This window comes from Pristiophorus japonicus, chromosome 4, assembly GCF_044704955.1.
Source record: "Pristiophorus japonicus isolate sPriJap1 chromosome 4, sPriJap1.hap1, whole genome shotgun sequence".
Lineage (NCBI taxonomy): Eukaryota > Metazoa > Chordata > Chondrichthyes > Pristiophoridae > Pristiophorus > Pristiophorus japonicus.
The window spans coordinates 41,809,367-41,834,252 of record NC_091980.1 but is presented as its reverse complement, the minus strand read 5'-3'; the positions used below and the strand labels follow the sequence as shown (position 1 = coordinate 41,834,252).

The following is a 24,886-nucleotide window of genomic DNA, read 5'->3' as shown; positions in this document are numbered from 1 at the left end:
TTAGAGTTACAGGATACAATTTCAAAATTTGCAGATGACACAAAACTTGGAAGTGTATTAAACAGTGAGGAAGATGGTAATAGACTTCAAGAGGACATAGACTGACTGGTGAAATGGGCGGACACATGGCAGATTAAATTCAAAGCAGAAAAGTGTGAGGTGATACATTTTGGTAGGAGGAATGAGGAGAGACAATACATGCTAAATGGTACAATTCTAAAGGGGGCTGCAAGAACAGAGAGACCTGGGAGTGTTTGTGCAGAAATCACCGAAGGTGGCAGGATGGGTTAACAAAGCGGTTACTAAAACATATGTGATCCTGGGCTTTATAAATAGAATACAAAAACTAGGAAGTTATGCCAATCCTATATAAAAACTAGTTTGGCCTCAGCTGGAGTATTGTGTCCAATTCTTGGCGTCACATTTTAGGAAGGACGTGAAAGACTTTAGAGAGGGTACAGAAGAGATTTACTACAATAGTACCAGGGATGAGGGAGTACAGTTAAGTGGATAGACGGGAGAAGCTGGGGTTGTTCTCCTTAGAGTAGAGAAGGCCAAGAGGAGATTTGATCGAGGAGTTTAAAATCATGAAGGGTTTAGATGGAATAAATAAAAATAAATTGTTTCCAATGGCTGAAGGGTCGATAACAGAGGGCACAGATTTAAGGTGATTGGCAAATAAACCAGAAGCGACATGAGGAAAAACTTTTATAAGAAAAGAAACAGGAAATGTCACATGGTCAAATGTCACCTGATTAAGCCTCCAGGAATATATCCAACCAGAGTTGGCCATTCTATTACTTCGGGGTGTACCAATAACACCCGCTTGTGATTGGAATTGAATATTTTGTTTTCACATGTGCGTTTGAGGGCAGACTGAGAAATTTTTAGTAAGACCAGGCCAGGCATGGATTGTTAAGCTGCTTCATTTCAAAAATGGCCAGTGATCAGACAAAATCAAAGTCACTCAATCTCACATCTTTCCTCAAAAAATGGGAAAAATAATAAATCATGCTCGGTGTCAAATTTGTTTATCCCATAATACTCCTGTGAAGTACCTTGGGACATTTCACTATGTTAAAGGCGCTATAGAAATACAAGTTGTTGTTGTTGTTCCTTGCAAGGGCAGACTCACTCTTTTTTCTCCAGGTAAATATTAACAAAAAACCTAACTTCCTGAATTATTGGCTTCGCAGCTCAGGGCCAAGAATGTGCCTGGCCGTCCTATGTTCAAAACCCAACTACTCACAGCCATGAGTTCCCCTTCCTTTTCCAGTTAATTCTGACGCCAGTAAACAGAGGGCTGACGTCTTTGACATCTTCTCATGTAAGGACTAACCAGCAGCCCTGTAAACCAAACCGACTGCCCTCTCTCCCAGGAGTATACTCTCCACAGGCACCACCGGCCATGGCCACGTGAACTGAATTGATCTCCCACAATGGTGGGAATAATTGTTCGGAGTGATGATTTGCAACAGTGTTTTGTGTGTCCTTCTGGGCATGTGCGCCCTGGACTCCGCCCCCGACGTGCTACACATGCGCACGACCGCCCTGGACACCACCCCCCTCCATCCCGCGCAGGCGCAGACTCCTCAAACTCAAAACCGGAATTGGGGCTGGTATCGCGAGGTGCCTGGAGCTGCTGTCGAATGCATTGCTTTGCTGATTTAGACTTTTGCCTAAAATATCGCTGTCATTATCTACACAAACATTTTCGCAGCCTTCTGTGGGAGAGAAAAGAAAAATCGTAGGTAGTGAAAGCCTGGGGAGAGAGAGACAGAGAGAGGGAGAGTGAAACTGAGGCTGGGGGGAGGGGGGTGGGGGGGGAGAGGGAGAGGGAGAGAGAGAGACTGTGGGGAGAGAGAGAGAGAGACTGTGGGGAGAGAGAGAGAGACTGGGGGGAGAGAGAGCGAGACTGAGGGCAGAGCGAGAGACTGGGGCTGAGGGGGAAAGAGAGACTGGGGGGGAGAGAGAGAGAGACACTGGGGGCAGAGAGAGTGATGTCATGTATCTCACATTACTGTATATAACTGTATCTTACCATGCTATACATGACTGTAACTGGATATGACCTGTAACAATAAGCATACCGTACCACCAGGGGTGCACTTGTAGGAGACACTCCATACCTGTCCCACTGAGGTATATAAAGGGAGGTCTCAGGCAAATGCGGCACTGGAGAGCTGGAATTAAAGGTGCAGGTCCTGAGTGACCTTGACTTCAGCTTGTGTCTCGTGTAAATCAGTACATTAGAGTCAGGACTTAACAGTGGTGACGAGTTACGGGATCACAGAATCCACAGAATGGCTACCAACAGCTCAGATGAGAAATACAATGCTGGAGACAATTAGGATGACTTTATAGAAAGGCTCCAGCAAAGCTTTGTGACCAAAGACTGGCTGGGCGATGATAAGGCAGACAAGAGAAGAGCCCATCTCTTGACCAGCTGTGGCTCGAAAACATACGCTTCAATGAAAGACCTGCTGGCACCCGAGAAACCAGCAAGCAAGTAATTTGAGAAGTTGAGCACACTGGTGAGAGACCACCTGAAGCCAGCGAGCAGCCTACACATGGCCAGACACAGGTTCTACAACTACAGACGCTGTGTGGGCCAAAGCATACCCGACTTCGTGGAACTTTGGAGGTGGCTAGTTCATGTGAGATCCCGGATGAACTAAGGAGAGAAGTACTGAGAGACTTTTTTATTGAAGGAATAGGCCACGCAGGCATATTCCAAAAGCTTATAGAGACTAAGAACTTGACTCTAGAGGCAGCAGCACTGGTCGCACAGACGTTCTTGGCAGTTGAAGAAGAAACGAGACTGATCTATACTTTGGGTACGACAACCAACGAGGCATCGGAACAAGGGGTTCACAGTGTGAAACAAACCGCTATCCCCATACACAGACAAAGGCAGGAGAGCAGGCCTTCAACAGCAGACAGTGGCGCCAGAAGCCATCAAAATCAAGGGCCACATGAACGGCCGATCACACCTCATCAACCCACAATGCGAGCAATCAACAACAAATTGAGAGAAGCTCAAGGGAGATCAGCCAGACGCAGCTCATCCTTCAGAAACAATGGAAACGGTCTGTGTTGGAGATGTGGGGGAAGGCACTCAACCAGGGTGTGTCCATAGACTCTGGAGCAGTTCCTATGGAGTGGAGGGTAGCCAATGTAACCCCACTTTTTAAAAAAGGAGGGAAAGAAAACAGGGAATTATAGACCGGTCAGCCTGACATCGGTAGTGGGTAAAATGATGGAATCAATTATTAAGGATGTCATAGCAGTGCATTTGGAAAGAGGTGACATGATAGGTCCAAGTCAGCATGGATTTGTGAAAGGGAAATCATGTTTGACAAATCTTCTGGAATTTTTTGAGGATGTTTCCAGTAGAGTGGACAACAGAGAACCAGTTGATGTGGTGTATTTGAACTTTCAGAAGGCTTTCGACAAGGTCCCACACAAGAGATTAATGTGCAAAGTTAAAACACATGGGATTGGGGGTAGTGTGCTGACGTGGATTGAGAACTGGTTGTCAGACAGGAAGCAAAGAGTAGGAGTAAATGGGTACTTTTCAGAATGGCAGGCAGTGACTAGTGGGGTACCGCAAGGTTCTGTGTTGGGGCCCCAGTTGTTTACACTGTACATTAATGATTTAGACGAGGGGATTAAATGTAATATCTCCAAATTTGCGGATGACACTAAGTTGGGTGGCAGTGTGAGCTGCGAGGAGGATGCTATGAGGCTGCAGAGTGACTTGGATAGGTTAGGTGAGTGGGCAAATGCATGGCAGATGAAGTATAATGTGGATAAATGTGAGGTCTACTTTGGTTGTAAAAACAGAGAGACAAACTATTATCTGAATGGTGACAGATTAGGAAAAGGGGAGGTGCAACGAGACCTGGGTGTCATGGTACATCAGTCATTGAAGGTTGGCATGCAGGTACAGCAGGCGGTTCAGAAGGCAAATGGCATGTTGGCATTTGTGGAAATGTATTTTTATCTAAGCTGATACCATACGGTATTTGTGTGCCCTTTGCAATATATATATATAACAAAATGGAGTCCTGGTCCTTCCAGAACTTTCTGCATAAAAGCAGTCAGCTTGCATAAACAGCTAAACCTGGTTTGAGATGGCTGATGGCCATCAGACAGCTAGGAGACAAGTCATGCTGAGACAAGTACCCCCCCATGGTACTCTCCTATTGTCTACACGACAAGAGTTCCATGTCACCCCACCCTTTTCGAAGTACTCAAACCACCAGCCATTACCTCATCCATTTGATGCAAACAGATAACTGACTAGGAAATTGAACAATCCTGACACAATGCAAGACAGGTAATAGCTCATTACCACACTCTCATGGAGTAATGGCCGGCTGGCCAACTAATAATCCTGACAAAAAGAAATATCTGGAAACCATGTCAGGACAAGGATGCAGTAATTAACTCTTTATCTGTATTCACTGACTGCGAGACAGAGCCAATACACAGGGAGAGGCCATAACTTGGGTTTTACTGTATAAATATCTCGTGAAACTGTACCATTTCGAAGGTGTTCACTTAGCCCTTGACTGAGTGTGACCTGCCCCTTGCTAGCAAGTAAATTAAAGAAACTTCTGCCGGAGCTGACAGTGTCGGAGTCATTTATCGGAGGTCGAGATTTCGACACCTTCATAGCAAGGGGATTTGAGTACAGGGGCAGGGAGATATTACTACAGTTGTACACGGCCTTGATGAGGCCACACCTGGAGTATTGTGTACAGTTTTGGTCTCCTAACTTGAGAAAGGACATTCTTGCTATTGAGGGAGTGCAGCGAAGGTTCACCAGACTGATTCCCGGGATGGCGGGACTGACATATCAAGAAAGACTGGATCAACTGGGCTTGTATTCACTGGAGTTCAGATGAATGAGAGGGGATCTCATAGAAACGTTTAAAATTCTGACGGGTTTAGACAGGTTAGATGCAGGAAGAATGTTCCCAATGTTGGGGAAGTCCAGAACCAGGGGTCACAGTCTAAGGATAAGGGGTAAGCCATTTAGGACCGAGATGAGGAGAAACTTCTTCACCCAGAGAGTGGTGAACCTGTGGAATTCTCTACCACAGAAAGTTGTTGAGGCCAATTCACTAAAAATATTCAAGAAGGATTTAGATGTAGTCCTTACTACTAGGGGGATCAAGGGGTATGGCGAGAAAGCAGGAATGGGGTACTGAAGTTGCATGTTCAGCCATGAACTCATTGAATGGCGCTGCAGGCTCGAAGGGCCGAATGGCCTACTCCTGCACCTATTTTCTATGTTTTTATGTTTCTATGATTTCAGCATGCCGTTTGCAGAATCTGCAACTACACAGGGCATCTGGCTCGCCTCCAATTATGATGATGGTTCTACTCAACGGGATACCGTCAACATGGAACTGGACACGGGGGCCAGTCAATCCCTCATGAGCTTTCAAAAATTTGAACAGTTGTGGCCGCACAAAAGCAACAGACCAAAACTCACAAAGATCGACACCAAACTAAGGACCTATACTAAAGAAATCGTCCCAGTCCTTGGCAGTGCCATGCTCTCAGTCACACACAAAGAGATGGTGCACCGACTTTCCCTGTGGATTGTCCCCAGGGATCTCCCAGCCCTGTTGGGGAGAAGCTGGCTAGCAGAACTTAATGGGAAATGGGATGATGTTCACGCCATGTCGTCAGAGGGATGGACCTCCTGCTCAACAGTTCTAAGCCGTTTTGAACATCTCTTTCAGCCAAGTGTGGGCACCTTCAAAGGGGCTAAAGTTAGAATTTACATCACACAGAATGCCAGACCGGTCCATCACATGGCTAGAGCTGTGCCTTATGTGATGAGGGAAAAGATTGAAAACGAACTGGACTGGCTTCTGCGAGAAAGCATAATTTCTCCCGTGGAATTCAGCGACTGGGCAAGCCCCATCGTCCCTGTCATGAAGCCTGATGGATCCGTGCGAATCTGTGGGGATTACAAGTCTACCATAAACAGAGTCTGCCTACAGGACCAATACCCGCTGCCCAGAGCAGAGGACCTATTTGCCACGTTGGTTGGAGGAAAACTTTTCTCGAAACTTGACCTCACATCTGCATATATGATGCAAGAACTGACCGAAGAGTCTAAGCTACTCACCACCATCAACACACATCGAAGCCTTTTTGTGTACAATCGATACCCATTCGGCATCAGGTTGGCAGCTGCTATATTCCAGCGCAACATGGAGAGTCTCCATCCCGGGAACGGTTGTGTTTCAAGATGACATACTCATCACGGGCAGGGATACCGACTCTCATCTCCGCAATCTTGAGGAAGTACTAAGTCGATAGGATCGGGTAGGCCTAAGAGTTAAGAAATCCAAGTGTCTGTTTCTCGCTCCTTTTGGGCAGAAGGATTGCCGCTGATGGAATCCGCCCAACCGAATCCAAAACCGAAGCGATTCGCCTGGCAACCAGGCCCCGGAATGTCTCGGATCTACGTGCCTTTCTCGGGCTACTCAATTACTTTGGGAACTTTATGCAGAACTTGAGCATGCAGCTGGAGCCTCTCCATGTGCTATTCAGAAAGGGGTACGATTGGTTTTGGGGGGACGCCCAAGAACGCGCCTTCAATAAGGCACGCAACCTTCTATGTTCCAAGAGTGTTTTAGCCTTTTTTGACCCAGGTAAAAAGTTAGTCCTTATGTGTGATGCGTCAGCGTACAGGGTCGGGTGCGCTTTACAGCACGTCAATGATGCGGGTAAATTGCAGCCCGTTGCTTATGCCTCCAGGTCACTTTTGCGGGCGGAGCGCGGGTCCGGTATGGTTGAGAAGGAGGCACTCGCGTGCGTGTACAGTGTCAAAAAGATGCACCAATACCTTTCCGGGGCCAAGTTTGCATTAGAAACCGACCACAAAATCCTCACGTCCCTACTATCCGAGTGCAAGGCAATCAACGGCAACGGTGGGCACTCATGCTGGCGGCTTACGACTACACGATAAGGCACAGACCAGGCACAGACAACTGTGCTGACGCGCTCAGCAGGCTACCCCTGGCGACCACAGAAGGGTCCAACGAACAGAACTGTGAGATGGTCATGGCAATCAATGCCTTTGAATCCACAGGTTCATCCAAATCAGAGCCTGGATGACCAGCGACACCACGTTATCTCTAGTTAAAAGATGCGTTTTAACTGGTGACTGGGCAGAGGCTCGCGATGCCTGCGCCAAGGAAGTCAAACCCTTCCATAGGCGCATGCATGAACTCTCACTACAGGTAGACTGCCTGATGTGGGGCAGCCGAGTAGTTATGCCCTTAGGAGACAAGGAGGCATTTGTCCGGGAGCACCCGGGGATCGTCCTTATGAAGGCCATAGCCAGGTCTCATGTCTGGTGGCCTGGCATTGACGCGGACTTGGAGCTCTGCGTCCATCGGTGCACCATTTGTGCCCAACTCAGTAATGCCCCCAAGGAGGCTCCCTTAAGCCCCTGGTCCACCAAACCGTGGTCGTGGGTGCATGTAGACTATGCGGGCCCATTCATGGGTAAAATGTTCCTCGTAGTCATTGATGCATTTTCAAAATGGATCGAGTGCACCATTTTAAACTCGAGCACCACCTCCACCACTGTGGAGAGCCTTAGAATCATGTTTGCAACACATGGCATTCCTGACATATTGGTCAGTGATAATGGTCCGTGCTTCACCAGCGCAGAATTTTATGATTTTATAGTTGACCACGGTATAAATCACGTTAAGACGGCACCTTTCAAGCTGGCCTCCAATGGCCAGGCGGAGCGAGCAGTGCAGATCATTAAACAAGGCATGCTCAGAATCCAAGGTCCCACACTGCAGAGCTGCCTGTCGCGACTGCTGCTGGCAATCAGATCTCGTCTGCATTCGTTGACTGGGGTTCCCCCCGCGCAACTATTGATGAAACAAACCTTAAAGACCAGGCTCTCATTAATCCTTCCAGACATGCATGAAATTGTTGAGGCTAAGCGTCAAAAGCTAACTGAGTGCCATGACCGAAATTCGAGGGGGAGGTGGAATGAGATAAGGGACAAAATGTTTGTGCTAAACTATGGCCGGGGTCCCAGATGGCTTGCAGGGACAGACAAAGAGGGAAACAGGCTACTGGTTGTATAAATGGACAATGGCCAAACCTGCCGGAGGCATGTAGTCCAAGTAAAAAGTAGATTCACTGATAACACTGAAGAACCAGAGGCAGATTACAATGTGGAACTCACACCACACCTGGTGGACAGACAGGTGGAATAACCTGAGGAAAGGGCAGTCTCAACAGACAGCCCAGGTGAGATACCAGCAATCACACCGAACGAAACAGACAGCCCGGGCGAGATACCAGCAATCACACCGAATGAAAAACAGGCACCAAGGCAAACAACTGAACCACAACTAAGACGCTCCACGCGAGAGCGCAGACCACCTGAGAGACTGAATCTATAAAGGCAATAAGACCTTGGGGGAGGGTGATGTCATGTATCTCACATTACTGTATATAACTGTATCTTACCATGCTATACATGACTGTAACTGGATATGACCTGTAACAATAAGCATACCGTACCACCAGGGGTGCACTTGCAGGAGACACTCCATACCTGTCCCACTGAGGTATATAAAGGGAGGTCTCAGGCAAGTGCAGCACTGGAGAGCTGGAATTAAAGGTGCAGGTCCTGAGTGACTTTGACTTCAGCATGTGTCTTGTGTAAGTCAGTATATTAGAGTCAGGACTTAACAGAGAGAGACTGGGGGGGAAGAAGGTGAGACTGGGGGGGGCGTGGGGAAAGAGAGACACTGGGGGTGAAAGAGAGAGACTGGGCGGGGGGGTGGGTGGGGAGAGACATTGGGGAGAGAGAGAGACATTGGGGAGAGAGAGAGACTAGGGAGAAAGATAGAGAGAGAATGGGGGGGGGGCAAGAGAGAAAGTGGTGAGAAGGAGAGACTGGACGAGGGAGAGAGAGACTGGGGAGAGAGAGAGACTGGGGACGAGTGAGAGACTGGGAGAGACAGAAACTGGGGGAGAGAGAGACTGGGGGAGAGAGACTGTGGGGAGAAAGAGACAGGGGAGAGAGAGAGAGAGAGACGAGGAAGAGACAGAAATGGGGGAGAGAGAGAGACTGGGGAAGAGTGAAAGACTGAGGAGAGAGAGAATGATTGGGGGAGAGAGAGAGAGACGGGGCAGAGGGGAGAGAGAGAGAGACTTTGGGGGGTGGTGGGTAGAAGAGAAACTGAGGAGAGAAAGAGAGACTGGGGAGAGAGAGAGAAACTGGGGAGCGAGTGAGAGAAACTGGGGAGCGAGTGAGAGAAACTGGGGAGAGTGTCATATCGGTATACTCTGTGTAGATACTATGCTGGTACCACTAGAGGGTGCAACTGTGGGAGGCCCAGGAAGGAGCTGTATAAAAGGCTGGTTACCATGTGGTGAAGGCACTCTGCAGTTAGAATAAAGAGACTAAGGTCACAGCAATTCAAGCACAGCACTAGGCCTCGTGGAGTTATTCTACAGATAAGTAGAGACATATTAACTGGCGATGAGTACAGATCACGGACTTATATGCAGAGATGGCTGCTGTTGGTAGTTCAGAAACGTTTACAGAGGGTGAAGCCTTTACTCGGGTTATCCTGGCCAGGTATCGCTTCTACACACACCACCGCACCGAGGGCCAGGATTTAGCGGAATATGTCACAGACCTACGAAGGCTCGCGGAACCGTGCGAATTTGGCGAACTTCTCAACAATGTGTTACGGGATGTTTTTGCGACGGGACGGGGCGTGAAGCAGACCATCACTTTAAGCCAGGCGTTCATGACCTCAATGTTGAGATTCTCCCAGAATCAAAACTCACTGGCAAGTACTGTGCAGAAAATAACTGTTGATCAAAGAATTAGTCTGACTCAGAGTCGCCAAGTGGTGTTAATGTGAATCGTTTTACATGCTGGCATTGCGGGGGTAACCATCAGGCCCGTCTGTGTCGATTCAGACACTATGTGTGTAAAGGCTGTGGCCAAAAGGACCACCCAAAGCGAATGTGCAAAAGAATTGCGACTCAAAACGTGGCAGAGGAATCGGCAGGAGGTTTCCGATCCAGCGAGGATCATAAAGTATAAGTTAGCAAGGCAACTCAGCCCAAGGAAGCAGTGCACAGGGTGCACACCTTCACTACCAAAAGTCCCCCCATGATGATGAAAGTCAAGATAAATGGCATTCCTGTTTCCACGGAGTTGGACACGGGGGCGAGTCAGTCACTTATGAGCCAGAAGGCATTTGAGAGGCTGTTGTGCAACAAAGAACAAAGACCCAAGCTGAGCCCGATTCAGACAAAACTGCGCACTTACACCAAGGAACTGATCCCAGTTATCGGCAGTGCAAACGTAAAAGTATCCTATGATAGAGAGATACACGAATTGCCATTGTGGGTTGTGTCAGGCGACGGGCCAATGCTGCTTGGCAGAAGCTGGATGGAGAAGATTCGGTGGAACTGGGAAGACGTCAAAGCACTACCTTCAGTGGACGATGTTTCCTGTGCTCAAGTGCTGAGCAAGTTCCCATCCTTATTTGAACCAGGCATCGGCAACTTCACAGGCGCCAAAGTGCAGATCCACTTGGTCCCCGAGGCACAGCCTGTTCATCACAATGCTCGAGCGGTTCCTTACATGATGAGTGGAGAAAGTGGAGATTGAATTGGACAGACTTCAACGCGAGGGAATCATATCACCACTCGAATTAGGCGAGTGGGCCAGTCCGATTGTTCCGGTGCTAAAGAGCGATGGCATGGTCAGAATCTGTGGCGACTACAAGGTAACGATCAACTGAGTTTCATTACAGGATCAGTACCCGCTACCCAAAGCCGATGATCTCTTTGCGACATTAACAGGGGTAAAGGCGTTCACCAAGCTGGATCTAACTTCCGTTTACATGACCCAGGAACTGGCTGAGTCGTCGAAAAAATTAACGTGCATTAACACACACAAGGGACTGTTTTTGTATTACAGGTGCCCGTTCGGGATCCGCTCGGCTGCAGCTATCTTCCAAAGGAACATGGAGAGTCTACTGAAATCAGTTCCACGCACCATTGTATTTCAGAATGACATCCTAATCACTGGTAGCGACACCACCGAATACCTGCACAACCTGCAAGAGGTTTTAAGTCGACTAAACAGAGTCGGACTCCAGCTGAAATGATCCAAGTGTGTCTTCTTGGCGCCAGAGGTAGAATCCTTGGGGAGGAAGATTGCGACAGACAATATCAGGCCCAAAGATTCGAAGACAGAGGCCATCAAGAATGCACCCAGACCACGAAATGTAACGGAACTGCGCCCGTTCCTGGGATTCCTCAACTATTTCGGTAACTTTCTTCTAGGGTTGAGCACCTTGCTCGAACCATTGCACAAGTTGCTACGCAAGGGAGCTGACTGATTTTGGGGTCAAAATCAAGAGGCCGTCTTCAAAAAGGCCAGAAACTTGATGTGTTCGAACAAATTGCTAGTATTTATAACCCAGGTAACCGTCTAGTTTTAGCATGTGACGCTTCGTCGTATGGTGTCCGGTGTGTTTTACAGCAAGCAAATGTAGCGGGCAAACTCCAACCGGTTGCATATGCGTCTAGAAGTCTATCCTAGGCCAAAAGTGCCTACAGTATAGTCGAGAAGGAGGCTTTGGCCTGTGTCAATGGGGTTAAAAAAATGCACCAGTATTTGTTCGGACTCAGGTTCGAGTTAGAAACTGACCACAAGCCTCTAATCTCACTGTTTTCGGAAAGCAAAGGCATAAACACCAATGCTTCATCGCGACTTCAAAGGTGGGCACTAACACTGTCGGCCTACGATTATACGATCCGCCACAGGCCAGGCACTGAGAACTGTGCCAATGCCCTCAGCCGGCTACCGTTGCCCACCACCGGGGTGGAAATGGCGCAGCCCGCAGACCTGTGCCTGGTCATGGATGTCTTCGAAAGCGAAGGGTCGCCCGTAAAGGCCCGCCAGATCAGGACCTGGACCAACCAGGACCCTGTGTTATCTCTTATAATAAGTTGTGTCCTCAATGGGGGCTGGTCAGCGGTCCCAAGAGAAATGCAAGACGAAATAAAGCCATTTCACCGTCGTAAAAATGAAATGACCATCCAATCGGATTGGCTCTTATGGGCCAACCGCGTCATCTTGCCAAAAAAAAGGCAGGGCAACCTTCATACGTGACCTACACAGTGCCTACCCAGGCATAGTAATGAAGGTTGTCGCCAGGTCCCACATCTGGTGGCCCGGCATTGTCTCGGACTTGGAGTCGTGCGTGCGCCAGTGTAACACTTGCTCACAATTGAGCAATGCCCCCAGGGAGTCTCCACTCAGTCTGTGGTCCTGGCCCTCAAAACCATGGTCCAGGATCCACGTAGATTATGTGGGCCCCTTTCTAGGAAAAATGTTCTTCGTTGTAGCGGACGCCTACTCTAAGAATGTGTAATAATGGCATCCAGCATGTCAACCGCCACCATTGAAAGCCTCAGGGCCATGTTCGCCACCCGTGGCTTGCCCAAAATTCTGGTCAGCGACAATGGTCCGTGTTTCACCAGCTCGGAATTCAATGAATTCATGACCCGCAATGGCATCAAGCATGTCAGGTCTGCCCCGTTCAAGCCCGCATTTAATGGCCAAGCGGAGCGGGCAGTCCAAACCATAAAGCAGAGCTTGAAATGCGTCATGGAAGGCTCCTTACAAACCCGCCTATCCCGGGTGCTGATCAATTACAGGACACGACCCCACTCGCTTACCGGGATCATCCCTGCGGAGTTACTAATGAAAAGTGCACTCAATATCAGGCTCTCCTTAGTCCACCCTGACCTCAACGATCAGGTGGAAACCAGGCGTTATTGGCAAAACATGTACAATGATCGCGCGGCTGTATAACGCGACATCACTGTAAACGACCCGGTGTTTGTGCTGAATCAAGTTCATAGCCCCAAATGGGTCGCTGGCACTGTTTTAGCCAAGGAGGGGAATAGAGTGTTTGTTGTCAAACTGCTTATCAGACAAACGTGCAGAAAGCATTTGGACCAGACCAAATTGCGATTTACAGGTAACCAGGAACTACCGGGAGAGGACCTTACCTTCAGCGATCCACCTACACACACTTAATCAGCAACAGATCTAGCTGCCAACCACGAGGATAATCCCACCATCTCCAACAGTCCAGTCAGACCAACAGCGCTGCAAGACAGCAGTGGCCCGGCCAACTCACCCATGCCAGAAGTGACACTCAGATGATCAACCAGGGAGCGCAGAGTTCCCGATCGCCTCAACCTGTAACTAACTCACATCAAAGACTTTTGGGGGGAATGCTGTCATATATGTATACTCTGTGTATATAATATGCTGGTACCACTAGAGGGTGCAACTGTGGGAGGCCCAGGCAGGAGCTGTATAAAAGGCTGGTCACCACGCAGTGAAGGCACTCTGCAGTTAGAATAAAGAGACTAAGGTCACAGCAGTTCAAGCACAGCACAGCACTAGGCCTTGTGGAGTTATTCAACAGATAAGTAGAGACATATTAGAGAGAGTGAGAGAGAGAGAGACCTGGGGGATGGGGAGAGGGAGAGGGAGACTGGGGGAGAGAGAGAGTGAGTGACTGGGGGAGAGAGAGAGAGTGACTGGGGGAGAGAGAGAGACTGGGGGGAGGGGGAGAGAGATGGGGAGAGGGAGAGGGAGACTGGGGGAGAGAGAGAGACTGGGGGAGAGAGAGAGAGAGAGACTTGGGGAGAGAGAGAAGAAGACTTGGGGAGAGAGAGAGGGAGACTAGGGGGGAGAGAGAGAGAGAGTGAGACTGGGGGAGAGAGAGAGAGAGAGAGACTGGGGGAGAGAGAAAGAGAGACTCGGGAGAAGGGGGTGGGGCAGAGAGAGATACTGGAGAGTGAGAGAGAGACTGGGGAGGGAGAGAGAGAATGGGGAGGCAGAGAGAGGAGGGCGGGGAGAGAGAGAGTGACTGGGGGAAAGAGAGAGAGAGAGAGAGTGACTGGGGGAGAGAGAGAGATTGGGGGAGAGAGAGCGAGAGACTGGGGGAGAGAGACTGGGCGGAGTGAGAGGGAGATGAAACTCAAGGAAGATGGATCACGTTCTTCCAAATCTTTGCACCCACACCCGATTTCTCGGAAAGCTCGGTGCGTGTGTGACAAGTGACATCATTGGAGTAGATGAAATCCGGAAGACACGACATTGTTACTATTCACTTCATACCCAATAAACCTGTTAACAATCCGTGGCCCACACACAGTGCCCCATCTATGGCATGGCGGGGGGGGGGAGGGAGAGGCAACTTGTGCTGGGATAGGACAGGAACTTGGGCTGGGGGGGGGCAGGAACTTGGGCTGGGGGGGGGTCAGGAACTTGGACTGGGGAAGGGCAGGAACTGTGGAGGGGGGGAAGGTCTTAATCTGTGAGAGTGAGCTTTCTCCTGTCTGGAATCGGCAGTCAGAATGGCTTGAATTACACTTTGCAAAATCACTGATTATAAAGGCAGGGCGGTTCTAATTACCCATTCCAGAGAAACTGCTGAGTGTGTCTTACCCTCCAAGGGGACCAATCAGCAAATAGGTCATGTGATCAAGTGGACACAATCAGACCATTTTTCTGTTGCAAATAAACGCGTTCATAATTGTTAGCCATCGGATTAGATGACTAATTACTTAATGTCCCCAGTCATCCTGGCTAGTGGGACTGGGATCATACAATAGGTCCTTGTTGTATCAGTTTGATATACATTGTAAATTGTGACATTCCCAAAATTGGCTCATCTGGTCAATGCAGCCTGTGGCATTTCTTTTTAAATCTATCTTTTAAAGTACAACACTAAAACATAGCATAATCACAAAACCTTTTCTGTGAAGAACAAAAAAAAATCAAAAAATACTAAATGTGACAATACCACCTCCCTGAAAGGCAGTAACAATGTGAAGATGTCCTTTGTGTGCAACAAAATGATAAGCCCATTTATAAAGAATATATTTATGATTTTGCTGTAGAGAAGACATCGTCTCTCATTGTTTGCAGCATAATGTTGCAAGAGGCAGTAATACTGTTGCCTGGAAGAGGGCAGTAATATTGTATGCATTAGAATGTACCAGAGTATCTCCCACCAGTAGCCCATTACCCAGCAGCAGGGCATTGGAAGATTATCACCCACTGAAAGGGCATTAGCCGCATTGTGAAAATTCTTCTTAAGCACCGATGTGGGTAGAACATTTTCTTTAAAGGCATGGATTACAAAAATAGCATGTTATATTGGAAGCGTCAATAGTTAAAGTGCGTTTTATTGAGCATATGTGATACTGGATTGCAGTGGAGAAAATGGGTTCGCCAATGCATGTATAACCCCCAGTGTTGCCTGACACTCACCGCCAAAACTGGCTTCAGAGGAACAAAGCTGTACTGGGACCTTATCATTAAACACTCACCTTCTTCTCTGTGACATCACTTGGACACTCCATTTCACTTTTGATGCTTTCTTGTGTCTGATTAATTTTGATTGGCATTTCAGATTGGGAATCTGCTTTTGGTGAAGATGGGAATTGAGTAGCTTGTTTGTCTCTAATGAAAAGAAATGGAAAACAGAACAGAGATTATGTTTCCAGCGGGTTGTATTAACACTGCGGAATATCAAGGCAGCAACAAGACCAGCACTATTCCATTCATTCTTACTGTGATTCTACCACTAGCAAACTACCATTTAAAACATATCAATTGGAAAATAAGGAACTGGATGATGCTGTGACTCAGCACAATACAACCCTGGGACCTGCAGTCAAATCCTGCTCAAACTATTGCAACCATATATCCTCCATCAGGGGTCACAAGAGACTCAGACTAAATAAACTTGGTGTTTAATAGGCACAAGTCCACAGCATAAAACTGTTGGTGAGTCACCACAAATTCACAATCACACTCAAACAGGGGATAAGAATAGATCAGGTGGGAATTTATTTTAGGGGCGGAGTAGGACTTCTGCCCACCCCACTGTTATCTTGACCCATGCTGACAGGAAACAGAAAGCAGTGGTGAACAGTTGTTTTTCGGACTGGAGGAAGGTATACAGACAGTGGAACTCCCCAGGAGGATAGTGATAGACATCAAGGGACATAGACAGGCTGGTGGAATGGGCGGACATGTGGCTGATGAAATTTAATGCAGAAAAGTGTGAAGTGATACATTTTGATAGAAAGAATGAGGAGCGGAAATATAAATTAAAGGGTACAATCCTAAAGTGGGTGCAATGAACAGAGAGACTTTGGGGTATATGTGCACAAATCGTTTAAGGTGGCAGGGTAGATTGAGAAAGCAGTTAAAAAAAAGTTACAGGATTCTGAGCTTCATGAATAGAGCTATAGTGTACAAAAGTGTGGAAATTGTGATGAAGCTGTATAAAACACTGGTTCGGCCTCAACTGGAGTATTGTGTCCAATTCTGGGCACCACACTTTAGGAAGGATGTGAAGGCCTTAGAGAGGGTCCAGAAAAGATTTATGAGAATGATTCCAGAGATGAGGGACTTCAATTGCATGGATAGACTGGAGAAGCTGGGATTGTTCTGCTTAGAGCAGAGAAGATTGAGAGGAGATTTGATAGAGGTGTTCAAAATCATGAGTGGTCTGGACAGAGTAGATAGAGAGAAACTGTTCCCATTGACAGAAGGGTTGAGAACCAGAGGACACTGATTTAAGGTGATTGGCAAAAGAACCAAGGTGACATAAGATTTTGTTTTTGTTTTACAGAGCTAGTGGTTAGGATCTGGAATGCACTGCCTGAAAGGATGGTGGAGGCAGGCTCAATTAACGGCAGGGGAGTGGTATTAGCTGAGGTGCTCTTGCAGAGAGCTGGCACGAGCTAGATGGGCTGAATGGCCTTCTTCCGTGCTGGAACCTTTCTATGATTCTACGATTCATTTTCCTGGGTCAGAGGTTATATTCTACGCATGACATAGAATGGACATTTTTATGCATTCAAGTACAGGAAGCAGGAAAGAATGGAAGGATATGCTGAGAGCGTTAGATGAAATAGAGCAGATGGAGGTTTGTGTGGCGTATCAACAGTGGCATAAACCAGTTGGACCAAATGGCCTGTTTCTGTGCTGTAATCTCTTTGTAATTCTATGTAAGGCGGGCTACCACTAGGACTTTTGTCACTAAAAGGAATCCGTCAATGCAAGTCACAAAAGTTGACACTGCTACAGCATGATTTTCACTGTAGCAGCAGAAGAGATGGCGATGGCCATTAACAGTGCACCACCGGATTGGGGGCAAGTGTCCTTGCTGCCTGCAATTTCAAATTGCAGTCGGGCAGATTGGGGCGGGAAAGGAGTGGGTCAGCCCCCCACTCCATTTTAACTGGCTCCATGCCTGGTTTATGCCAGGCAAATGTTAAAATAGAGCCCGATGGATTGGATTTTCCTCCATGATCCCACCTTATGGTGGAAAATTGGGCAAAAATCAGTTCGCTAGCCTTACTGCTGCCTTATTACGTGAGCATTTTCTTCCCTTTGGAACTACAGCCAGCTGATCCTACCCCGCTTGCCACATTTAAGTTGGCTGGGGGGGGGGGAGGGGCGGTGGTAGGGAGAGGAGGTGGTGGTGTAGTCTGCCCTGCTGGCCCATTTGCTCCGCAGTCGGCCTTTCGCTCTCCAGGACCGATAGCACTTACCCTATGCCGCGTACCATATCCCTGGATCCCCGGTGGTGGACCCCTGCCACCCGATTTTGACGGATCGGGAAGATGGAAAGCAGAACGTTAATGAACCCCAGCCGTTCAAATCGGCCGAGCCTTCCTGCTACTGCTCAACTGGCCGTTCGCTTTGCTCCATCCCCGCCCGAGAGTTAAAAATCGAGTCCATAGTGTGGGAATAGTAATGTCTCACTAGTGCAGAAGGATGTACTCTTCTGGAGCTAAGGATAAGGCGCATTGCTAGGGTGGTGTTGAGAGTTTTACGATTTACCCAATTTGCACTATATCTGATCCGAGAATGCTCTTTGATGATAATTGGTGCTAGAAAATGAAAAGCTGATATTCTTTATCTTGACATTGAGCTATACAGGCCCAAGTGTATATGGGACAATGTAACACGTTTTTTTTATACAGTGCTCTGGTCTGACCACACCTTGACCTTTACATCCCTATGACATAAAGGTGACATTCAAGCTCTGACGGTGATGCAGAAAAGAGTAAAGAGGCTGATCCTTGCATCAAAGGACTGCATTATTGCACAAAGATAAGCGCTACAAATTTAGAGTCTGCCTTATTTTGTTGGGTACGGCAGTGTCGGTCACCTCCATAAGTGGTCTGAATGTTCCATGTCCAGGAGTATGCCCAATATCTAATTTGACAATAGTGGATGTAACAGTAGGACCCAACTTGTGATTTGAACTGGATGTCGTGATTTGAACTGGATATCGTGTCTTTCATATGTGCTCTCATATGAACCTCTCCAATTTCAGAAGCCAGATTGAGAAACACTGCAGCGAGAATTGTTAAACTGGATTATGTTGCAGACAGCATGTGAATGTACAGTGTGGCAATTGTAAACAAACCTAGCTTTCTTTGCTATTTTCACTTTTCTCAAAAATTGAGAAGAATAATAAACTGTACTAATTCAGCCTGGAAAAGAAGCAACTACAGGGGAACCCAATAGAGGTATTTAAATAGTAAGCAGGGTGAAAAAGGTTGATCTAGACCACCACTTCATGCCAAACCATGATAATAGGACAGGGGGCCCAAGTGCTAGCTAGTAAATGACAAATTTAGGATCAAGAGGAGGAAACTCTTCTTCGCACACAGATTGATCAATACAAAGAAGGGACTTCTGGGTAGGATATTGGAGGCAAGAATCCTGGAATCATTTAACATATCGTGATGAGGGAAGCTGTATGTTTTTTCTGAATGGATGAGATTAGATGGGCCGAATGGCCTTCTTCATACCCGGTATCCATCCTGCACATCCTTCACAAAAGATTTATATATTTAAAATAAGGAGGCGAGTGCCGCCAACAAACTGGAAGTAGTGGCACATGCGCAGTTCCAGTGTTTTCTTTTGTTTGTTGTCCTACAGATTAGTGAGGAAGGGAGAAAGGAGAGGGGTGAAAATTTCAGGTATTGTAGCAGTCACTCGGTTTCTGTAACGTCCCTTTAACTCATCACAGCAATTCAACAATAGTCTGCATCCCCCTATAATTCTGTTTATTGTTGAACAAGTTACCCATATCTTATTGGACATGACTGCTGCCAACACTGACAGTTATGCGCATAATGCTTCTGCTCAGCTTCCAGTTCGTAGGCAGCAGTCATGCCGTTAAAATAAAATTGTCTTCTGGGGTGATCAGTAGACTGTAGTTACATGTTTCTGCCCGCTTGTTCCAGTCTATTGCCTCGGAAGCATATCAGAGAGTGATACAATCAACCATGCCAATCTCACATCTGTCTCTTCATTCACAGTGGAGTAAATTAAAGGAACAGAGGCTGATGGCTCCAAAAATCAATGGTATCTGACAGTTTTATATTAAATTCTTTGGGCTAAAAATTGGTCTTTTGGTGATAGCGGTATTTTTTTCGGCATTTTTCGCCAAAAATACCGCTAATCACTCTGCCATTTTTTAAAGGCCTCAAATTGGCAAAAAAATGCACCCAGCGGTAAAAATTGTCAGAGTCCGCGGTCCTTGCCAACTTTAGTCCGAGGCCGATTACCGTTAAAAGACAGGCCCAGGGAGGGGGGGAATACAAAAAAAATTTGCAAAAAACAAAAAGAAAAAATCACAAAACAGTCATAAGAATTGCTAAAAAAGAATTTAAAAATAAAAACTTTAACGTACCTTTTTTGTAGGTCTTCATAATAACCGCTGTTTCTGAAGCTGCAACGCAGGCTTTTCTCCGGCGTTTCTTTTCACCCAGAATGCGGGTGTGCTGAACAGCCAATTTAAAGCGATAGTGCTTCTTTTTGTCTTGCACGACGGCGCTCCGCTTTTCAGCGGTATTTCAAAATCGCCGGCGCAAGGCTTTGGCCAATTTACCTGATCACTATTTTCTGCCAAAAACGGCAAAATGGTGCCGAAAAAATGGGCGCAAGGCTGGCCAATTTCTAGTCCTAAATGTTAAATAAATCAGAATGTTTGTTATTGCTTCTTGCTATGCACGATCGTATGAGTAGCTTTTTGCCACGTCTTTCCTCAAACGTATGTGATGCCATATGACAAGTAACACACAATGTCGCTGCTGACTCCCCTCACCTCCACCACTGGGTCAGCCTGTTGCAGCAGCTGGTCTTTACAGCAGTTGGGGCACAAAAGTACTAATTTTTCCAGTTGTTCTCTAGTTCACAATGCATATTTCACTGTCACATATTCGTAATATACAGTATACAAAGTTCAGTATACATGGGACAGAGTGAGGTTTTCTGTATGGCTTGGGTTGTGGATGACCCCGGTGACTAATCAATAATCATTATGCATTTGAACAACTACAAATAGAATTTTTAGTACTGGAAAAAAAATTGTTACTACCATTATAGTTGCTTAAAAATATAGCAGTACATCTTTGCCCAGTGTTTACCCATTTCCATATCATACAAACAGCTAAACTGCTGCAAATGGATGTCAGTAGACATCTCAACTAGCCATTTTTATTCTGAACCCATTTTGTAATGCATCAATACATATACACACTGTACCACTATGCCCCTTGCATAGTTACCCTCTTCCTTGTCCCCTGACCACGATCTCACCCATGGCTCTGTGAACAGGTATCCAGCGGCACCTGACTATTTCCACACAGAAAGGAAGTGAAGAAATTGGAACGAGAATCATTCTGGTTCATTCTTGCACAGTTTAATGCAGCACCTAATAGCAAAATTAACAACCAAAACCACTTTTTTGATTACATCAAGTATGATGGACTGTGTTCCAATATCATTATTAACAGATTTTGAGACCTTAAAGATGTCACTTTGCTCATGTCACTTATCAGTTATCCTTCCATGCTATCATTTATTGTCACTGTACCTGCAAACAATCCAGCAGAGTTTTGGTGTACTTAGTCTACTTACTTGTTTTTAGTTTCTGTCTTCATTGTCTGACTGTACATTTGATTTCTCCTTCGACAAGCCTCAAGCAGCATGGTATCCTCTTGAAACAAGCCTTCCACAAGATCCATTATAGTTTTCCTTGTGGGGCTGGGATCCAGGATATTTGCGAGTGAATGATCTTCATCTATAATCTCCTTCATCAGCTCCTCCATTCTTAGGTCTTCAGGAGACTTTGTCTTCACCCTCAGATGGACAGAGGCAGTCCCTGGGTCCACTGGAAGCTGCTGAGATGTTTCTCTTCTGTTATCTTGATGGTTTTTTACTGGCAACGTCTTACTGTTCTCACTTTTGCCCTCAACGGTCTTTGCAACTTGTGCCATGGAGGTTGGCATGGGCGTTTCAATACTGGTGTCTGAACAGTTTGGCGAAGAAGCCAATTCTATTGGCATGTACTTGTTATGATGTTCCTCACTGTGTTCTGGGGGATTGATCTGAACAAAGTCCCTTGTTGGCAGTGAATTCTTTTCACTAGAAAAGAAACACATGGAGTCATGTCTAATAGCTGTAGTTAAAAAGACATTTGAAAAGCATCTCATATTCACAAGAGGAGTGACCTCCTGCCAGTTGGATTAGGAACCCCTCCTCTCTACCAGCCACGCCCACCACACAGTGCTTGTATCTCATTTTAAGCCAATAATTATAAATTGGGAAAGAAAGGAAAATGTGCCAGGAAAGTTATTTTCCAACATTGTTCTCGCATTTCTCCTGGTGGGTCACTAAAGGACTGGTATCAAATCATAGAAATTTACCTCATGGAAGGAGGCCATTTCGGCCCATCGTGTCCCGCTGGCCAGCAAAGAGCTATCCAGCCTAATCCCATTTTTCAGCTCTTGGTCCGTGGCCTTGTAGGTTACAGCACTTCAAGTGCACATCCAAGTACTTTTTTAATGTGTTGAGGGTTTCAGTCTCTACCACCCTTTCAGGCAGTGAGTTCCAGACCCTCACCACCCTTTCGGTGAAGAAATTTCCCCTTAAATCTCCTTGAAACCTTCCATCAATTACTTTAAATCTATGCCCCCTGGTTGTTGACTTCTCTGCTGAGGGAAATAGGTCCATCCTATCTACTCTATCTAGGTTACTCATAATTTTATACACCTCAATAAAGTCTGTTCCAAAGACAACAACCCCAGCCTATCCAATTTTTCCACATAGCCAAAATTCTCCAGTCCCGGCAACATCCTCGCAAATCTCCTCTGTACCCTCTCTAGTGCAATCACATCTTTCCATTAATGTGGTGACCAGAACTGCACGGAGTACTTTAGCTGTGGCCTAAGTGGTGTTTATACAGTTCAAGCATAACCTCGCTGCTCTTGTATTCTATGCCTTGGCTAATAAAGGCAAGTATTCCATATGCCTTCTTATCCACCTTATCTATTTGACCTGCTACCTTCAGGGATCTGTGGACATTCATTTCAAGATCCCTTTGTTCCTCTATACTTCTCAGTGTCTTACCATTTAATGTGCATTCCCTTGCCTTGTTAGACCTCTCCAAATGCATTACCTCATACTTCTTCGGATTAATTCCATTTGCCACTGTTCTGCCCACCTGACCAATTCATTGATGTCTTCCTGCATTCTACAGCTTTCTTCTTCGTTATCAACCACACAGCCGATTTTAGTACCATCAGCAAACTTCTTAATCATACCCTCTATATTCAAGTCTAAATCATTGATAAATACCACAAAAAGCAAGGGACCCAGCACTGAGCCCTGCGGAATCCCACTGGAAACAGCCTTCCAGTCACAAAAACACCCATCAACCATTACCCTCTGCTTCCTGCCTCTGAACCAATTTTGGATCCAACTTGCCACTTTACCCTGGATCCCATAGGCTTTTATTTTCATAACTGGTATTGAGAACTGTTGATAGATCCCTGGGACAACAGACTTCTACCAAGCAGGATTAGTGCATTGAAAATAAAAGAAAATATTTAATATATTCTGAGAGCATTATAGGCTTGTACAGAAATGTAAATTGTTGTTTAATTTTTATCTTACATCGTCTCAAATAACACAGACGTTCCTGACAAATTTTACCTCAGATTGAGAAGTAGTGTTTAAATGAAGTAGAGGAACAGAGGAATCTGGGGTTATAGATACAGAAATCATTAAAAGTAGTGACACAGGCTAATAAGGTCTTAAAAAAGCAAACATTGCACTGGGGTTCATTTCTAGAGGAATGGAAATGAAAAGCAGAGAAGTTATATTAAACTTGTATAGAACCTTGGTTAGGCCACACATGGAATACAGTGAACAGTTCTGTCTCCATATTATAGAAAAGGTTACATAGGATTAGATAGGATATATATGACACAGAAACAGGCCATTCGGTCCAACCAGTCCATGCTGGCATTTATGCTTCATTCGAGCCTCCTCCCATCTATCCTCATCTAAATCTATCAGCATAACCCTCTATTCCCTTCTCCCTCATATGCTTATCTAGCCTCCCCGTAAATGGATCTATACTATTTACTTCAACCACTGCCTGTGGTAGCAAGTTCCACATTCTCACCATTCTTTGAATAAAGAAGTTTTTTCGGAATTCCCTATTGGATTTCTTGGTGACTATCTTATACTGATGGCCTCTAGTTATACTCTTCCCCAAAAGTAGAAATATTCTCTCTCTATCCACTCTATCAAAACCTTTCATAATTTTAAAAACCTCTTTTAGGTCACCCCTCGGCCTTCTTTTTTTCAAGAGAAAAGAGACCCAGCCTGTTCATTCATTCCTGATATGTATACCCTCACATTTATGTTATCATCCTTGTAAATCTTCTCTGCACCCTCTCCATGGACTCTTTATCTTTTTATAATATGGCGACCAGAACTGTACGCAGTGCTCTAAGTGTGCTCTAATCAAGGTCCGATACAGGTTTAGCATAACTTCCCTACTTTTCAATTTTATACCTCTAGAAATAAACCCTAGTGCTTGCTTTACCTTTTTTATGACCTTGCTAACGTGTGTCGCAACCTTTAGTGATTTGTGTATTTGTACTCCAAGATCCCTTTGAAATTGTGTTTTTGATTCCAAAGTCTAAATCATTAATATAAATTGTGAACAACAGTGGTCCCAGCACTGATCCTTGTGGAACACCACTGCCCACATTCTGCCACTTTGAATAGCTACCTTTCACCCCGACTCTCTGCTTTCTGTCTTGAAGCCAGCTAACTATCCATTCTGCTACTTGTCTCCTGACTCCGCATTCTCTGACCTTGTTCATCAGTCTATTATGGGGTACCTTATCGAAGGACTTTTGAAAATCTAGATAAATTACATCTATTGCATTACCATTGTCTACTCTCTCTGTTACCTGTTCAAAACATTCAATGAAGTTGGTCAAGCAAGACTTTCCCTTTTGAAATCCATGCTGACTTTTCATTATTATATTTTTGGTGGATTGAGAACTGGTTGGCAGACAGGAAGCAAAGAGTAGGAGTAAATGGGTACTTTTCAGAATGGCAGGCAGTGACTAGTGGGATACCGCAAGGTTCTGTGCTGGGGCCCCAGCTGTTTACATTGTATATTAATGATTTAGACAAGGGGATTAAATGTAGTATCTCCAAATTTGCGGATGACACTAAGATGGGTGGCAGTGTGAGCTGCGAGGAGGATGCTCGGAGGCTGCAGAGTGATTTGGATAGATTAGGTAAGTGGGCAAATGCATGGCAGATGAAGTATAATGTGGATAAATGTGAGGCTATCCACTTTGGTGGTAAAAACAGAGAGACAGGCTATGGTGACAGATTAGGAAAAGGGGAGGTGCA

General features: G+C 46.1%; 1 protein-coding gene across 2 annotated transcripts in view; it reads right to left on the bottom strand.

Annotated features, from left to right (window-relative positions):
• shroom1 (shroom family member 1) overlaps positions 1-24,886 on the bottom strand; it is a 195,482-nt gene that overhangs the window by 19,463 nt on the left and 151,133 nt on the right. For both annotated transcript variants that reach the window (XM_070877199.1, XM_070877200.1), the window contains 2 exons: positions 21,083-21,589; positions 15,457-15,589 (listed from right to left, as the gene is read on the bottom strand). In XM_070877199.1, coding sequence (XP_070733300.1) covers positions 15,457-15,589; positions 21,083-21,589 — 640 coding nt within the window. The remainder of the gene's footprint in view (positions 1-15,456; positions 15,590-21,082; positions 21,590-24,886) is intronic.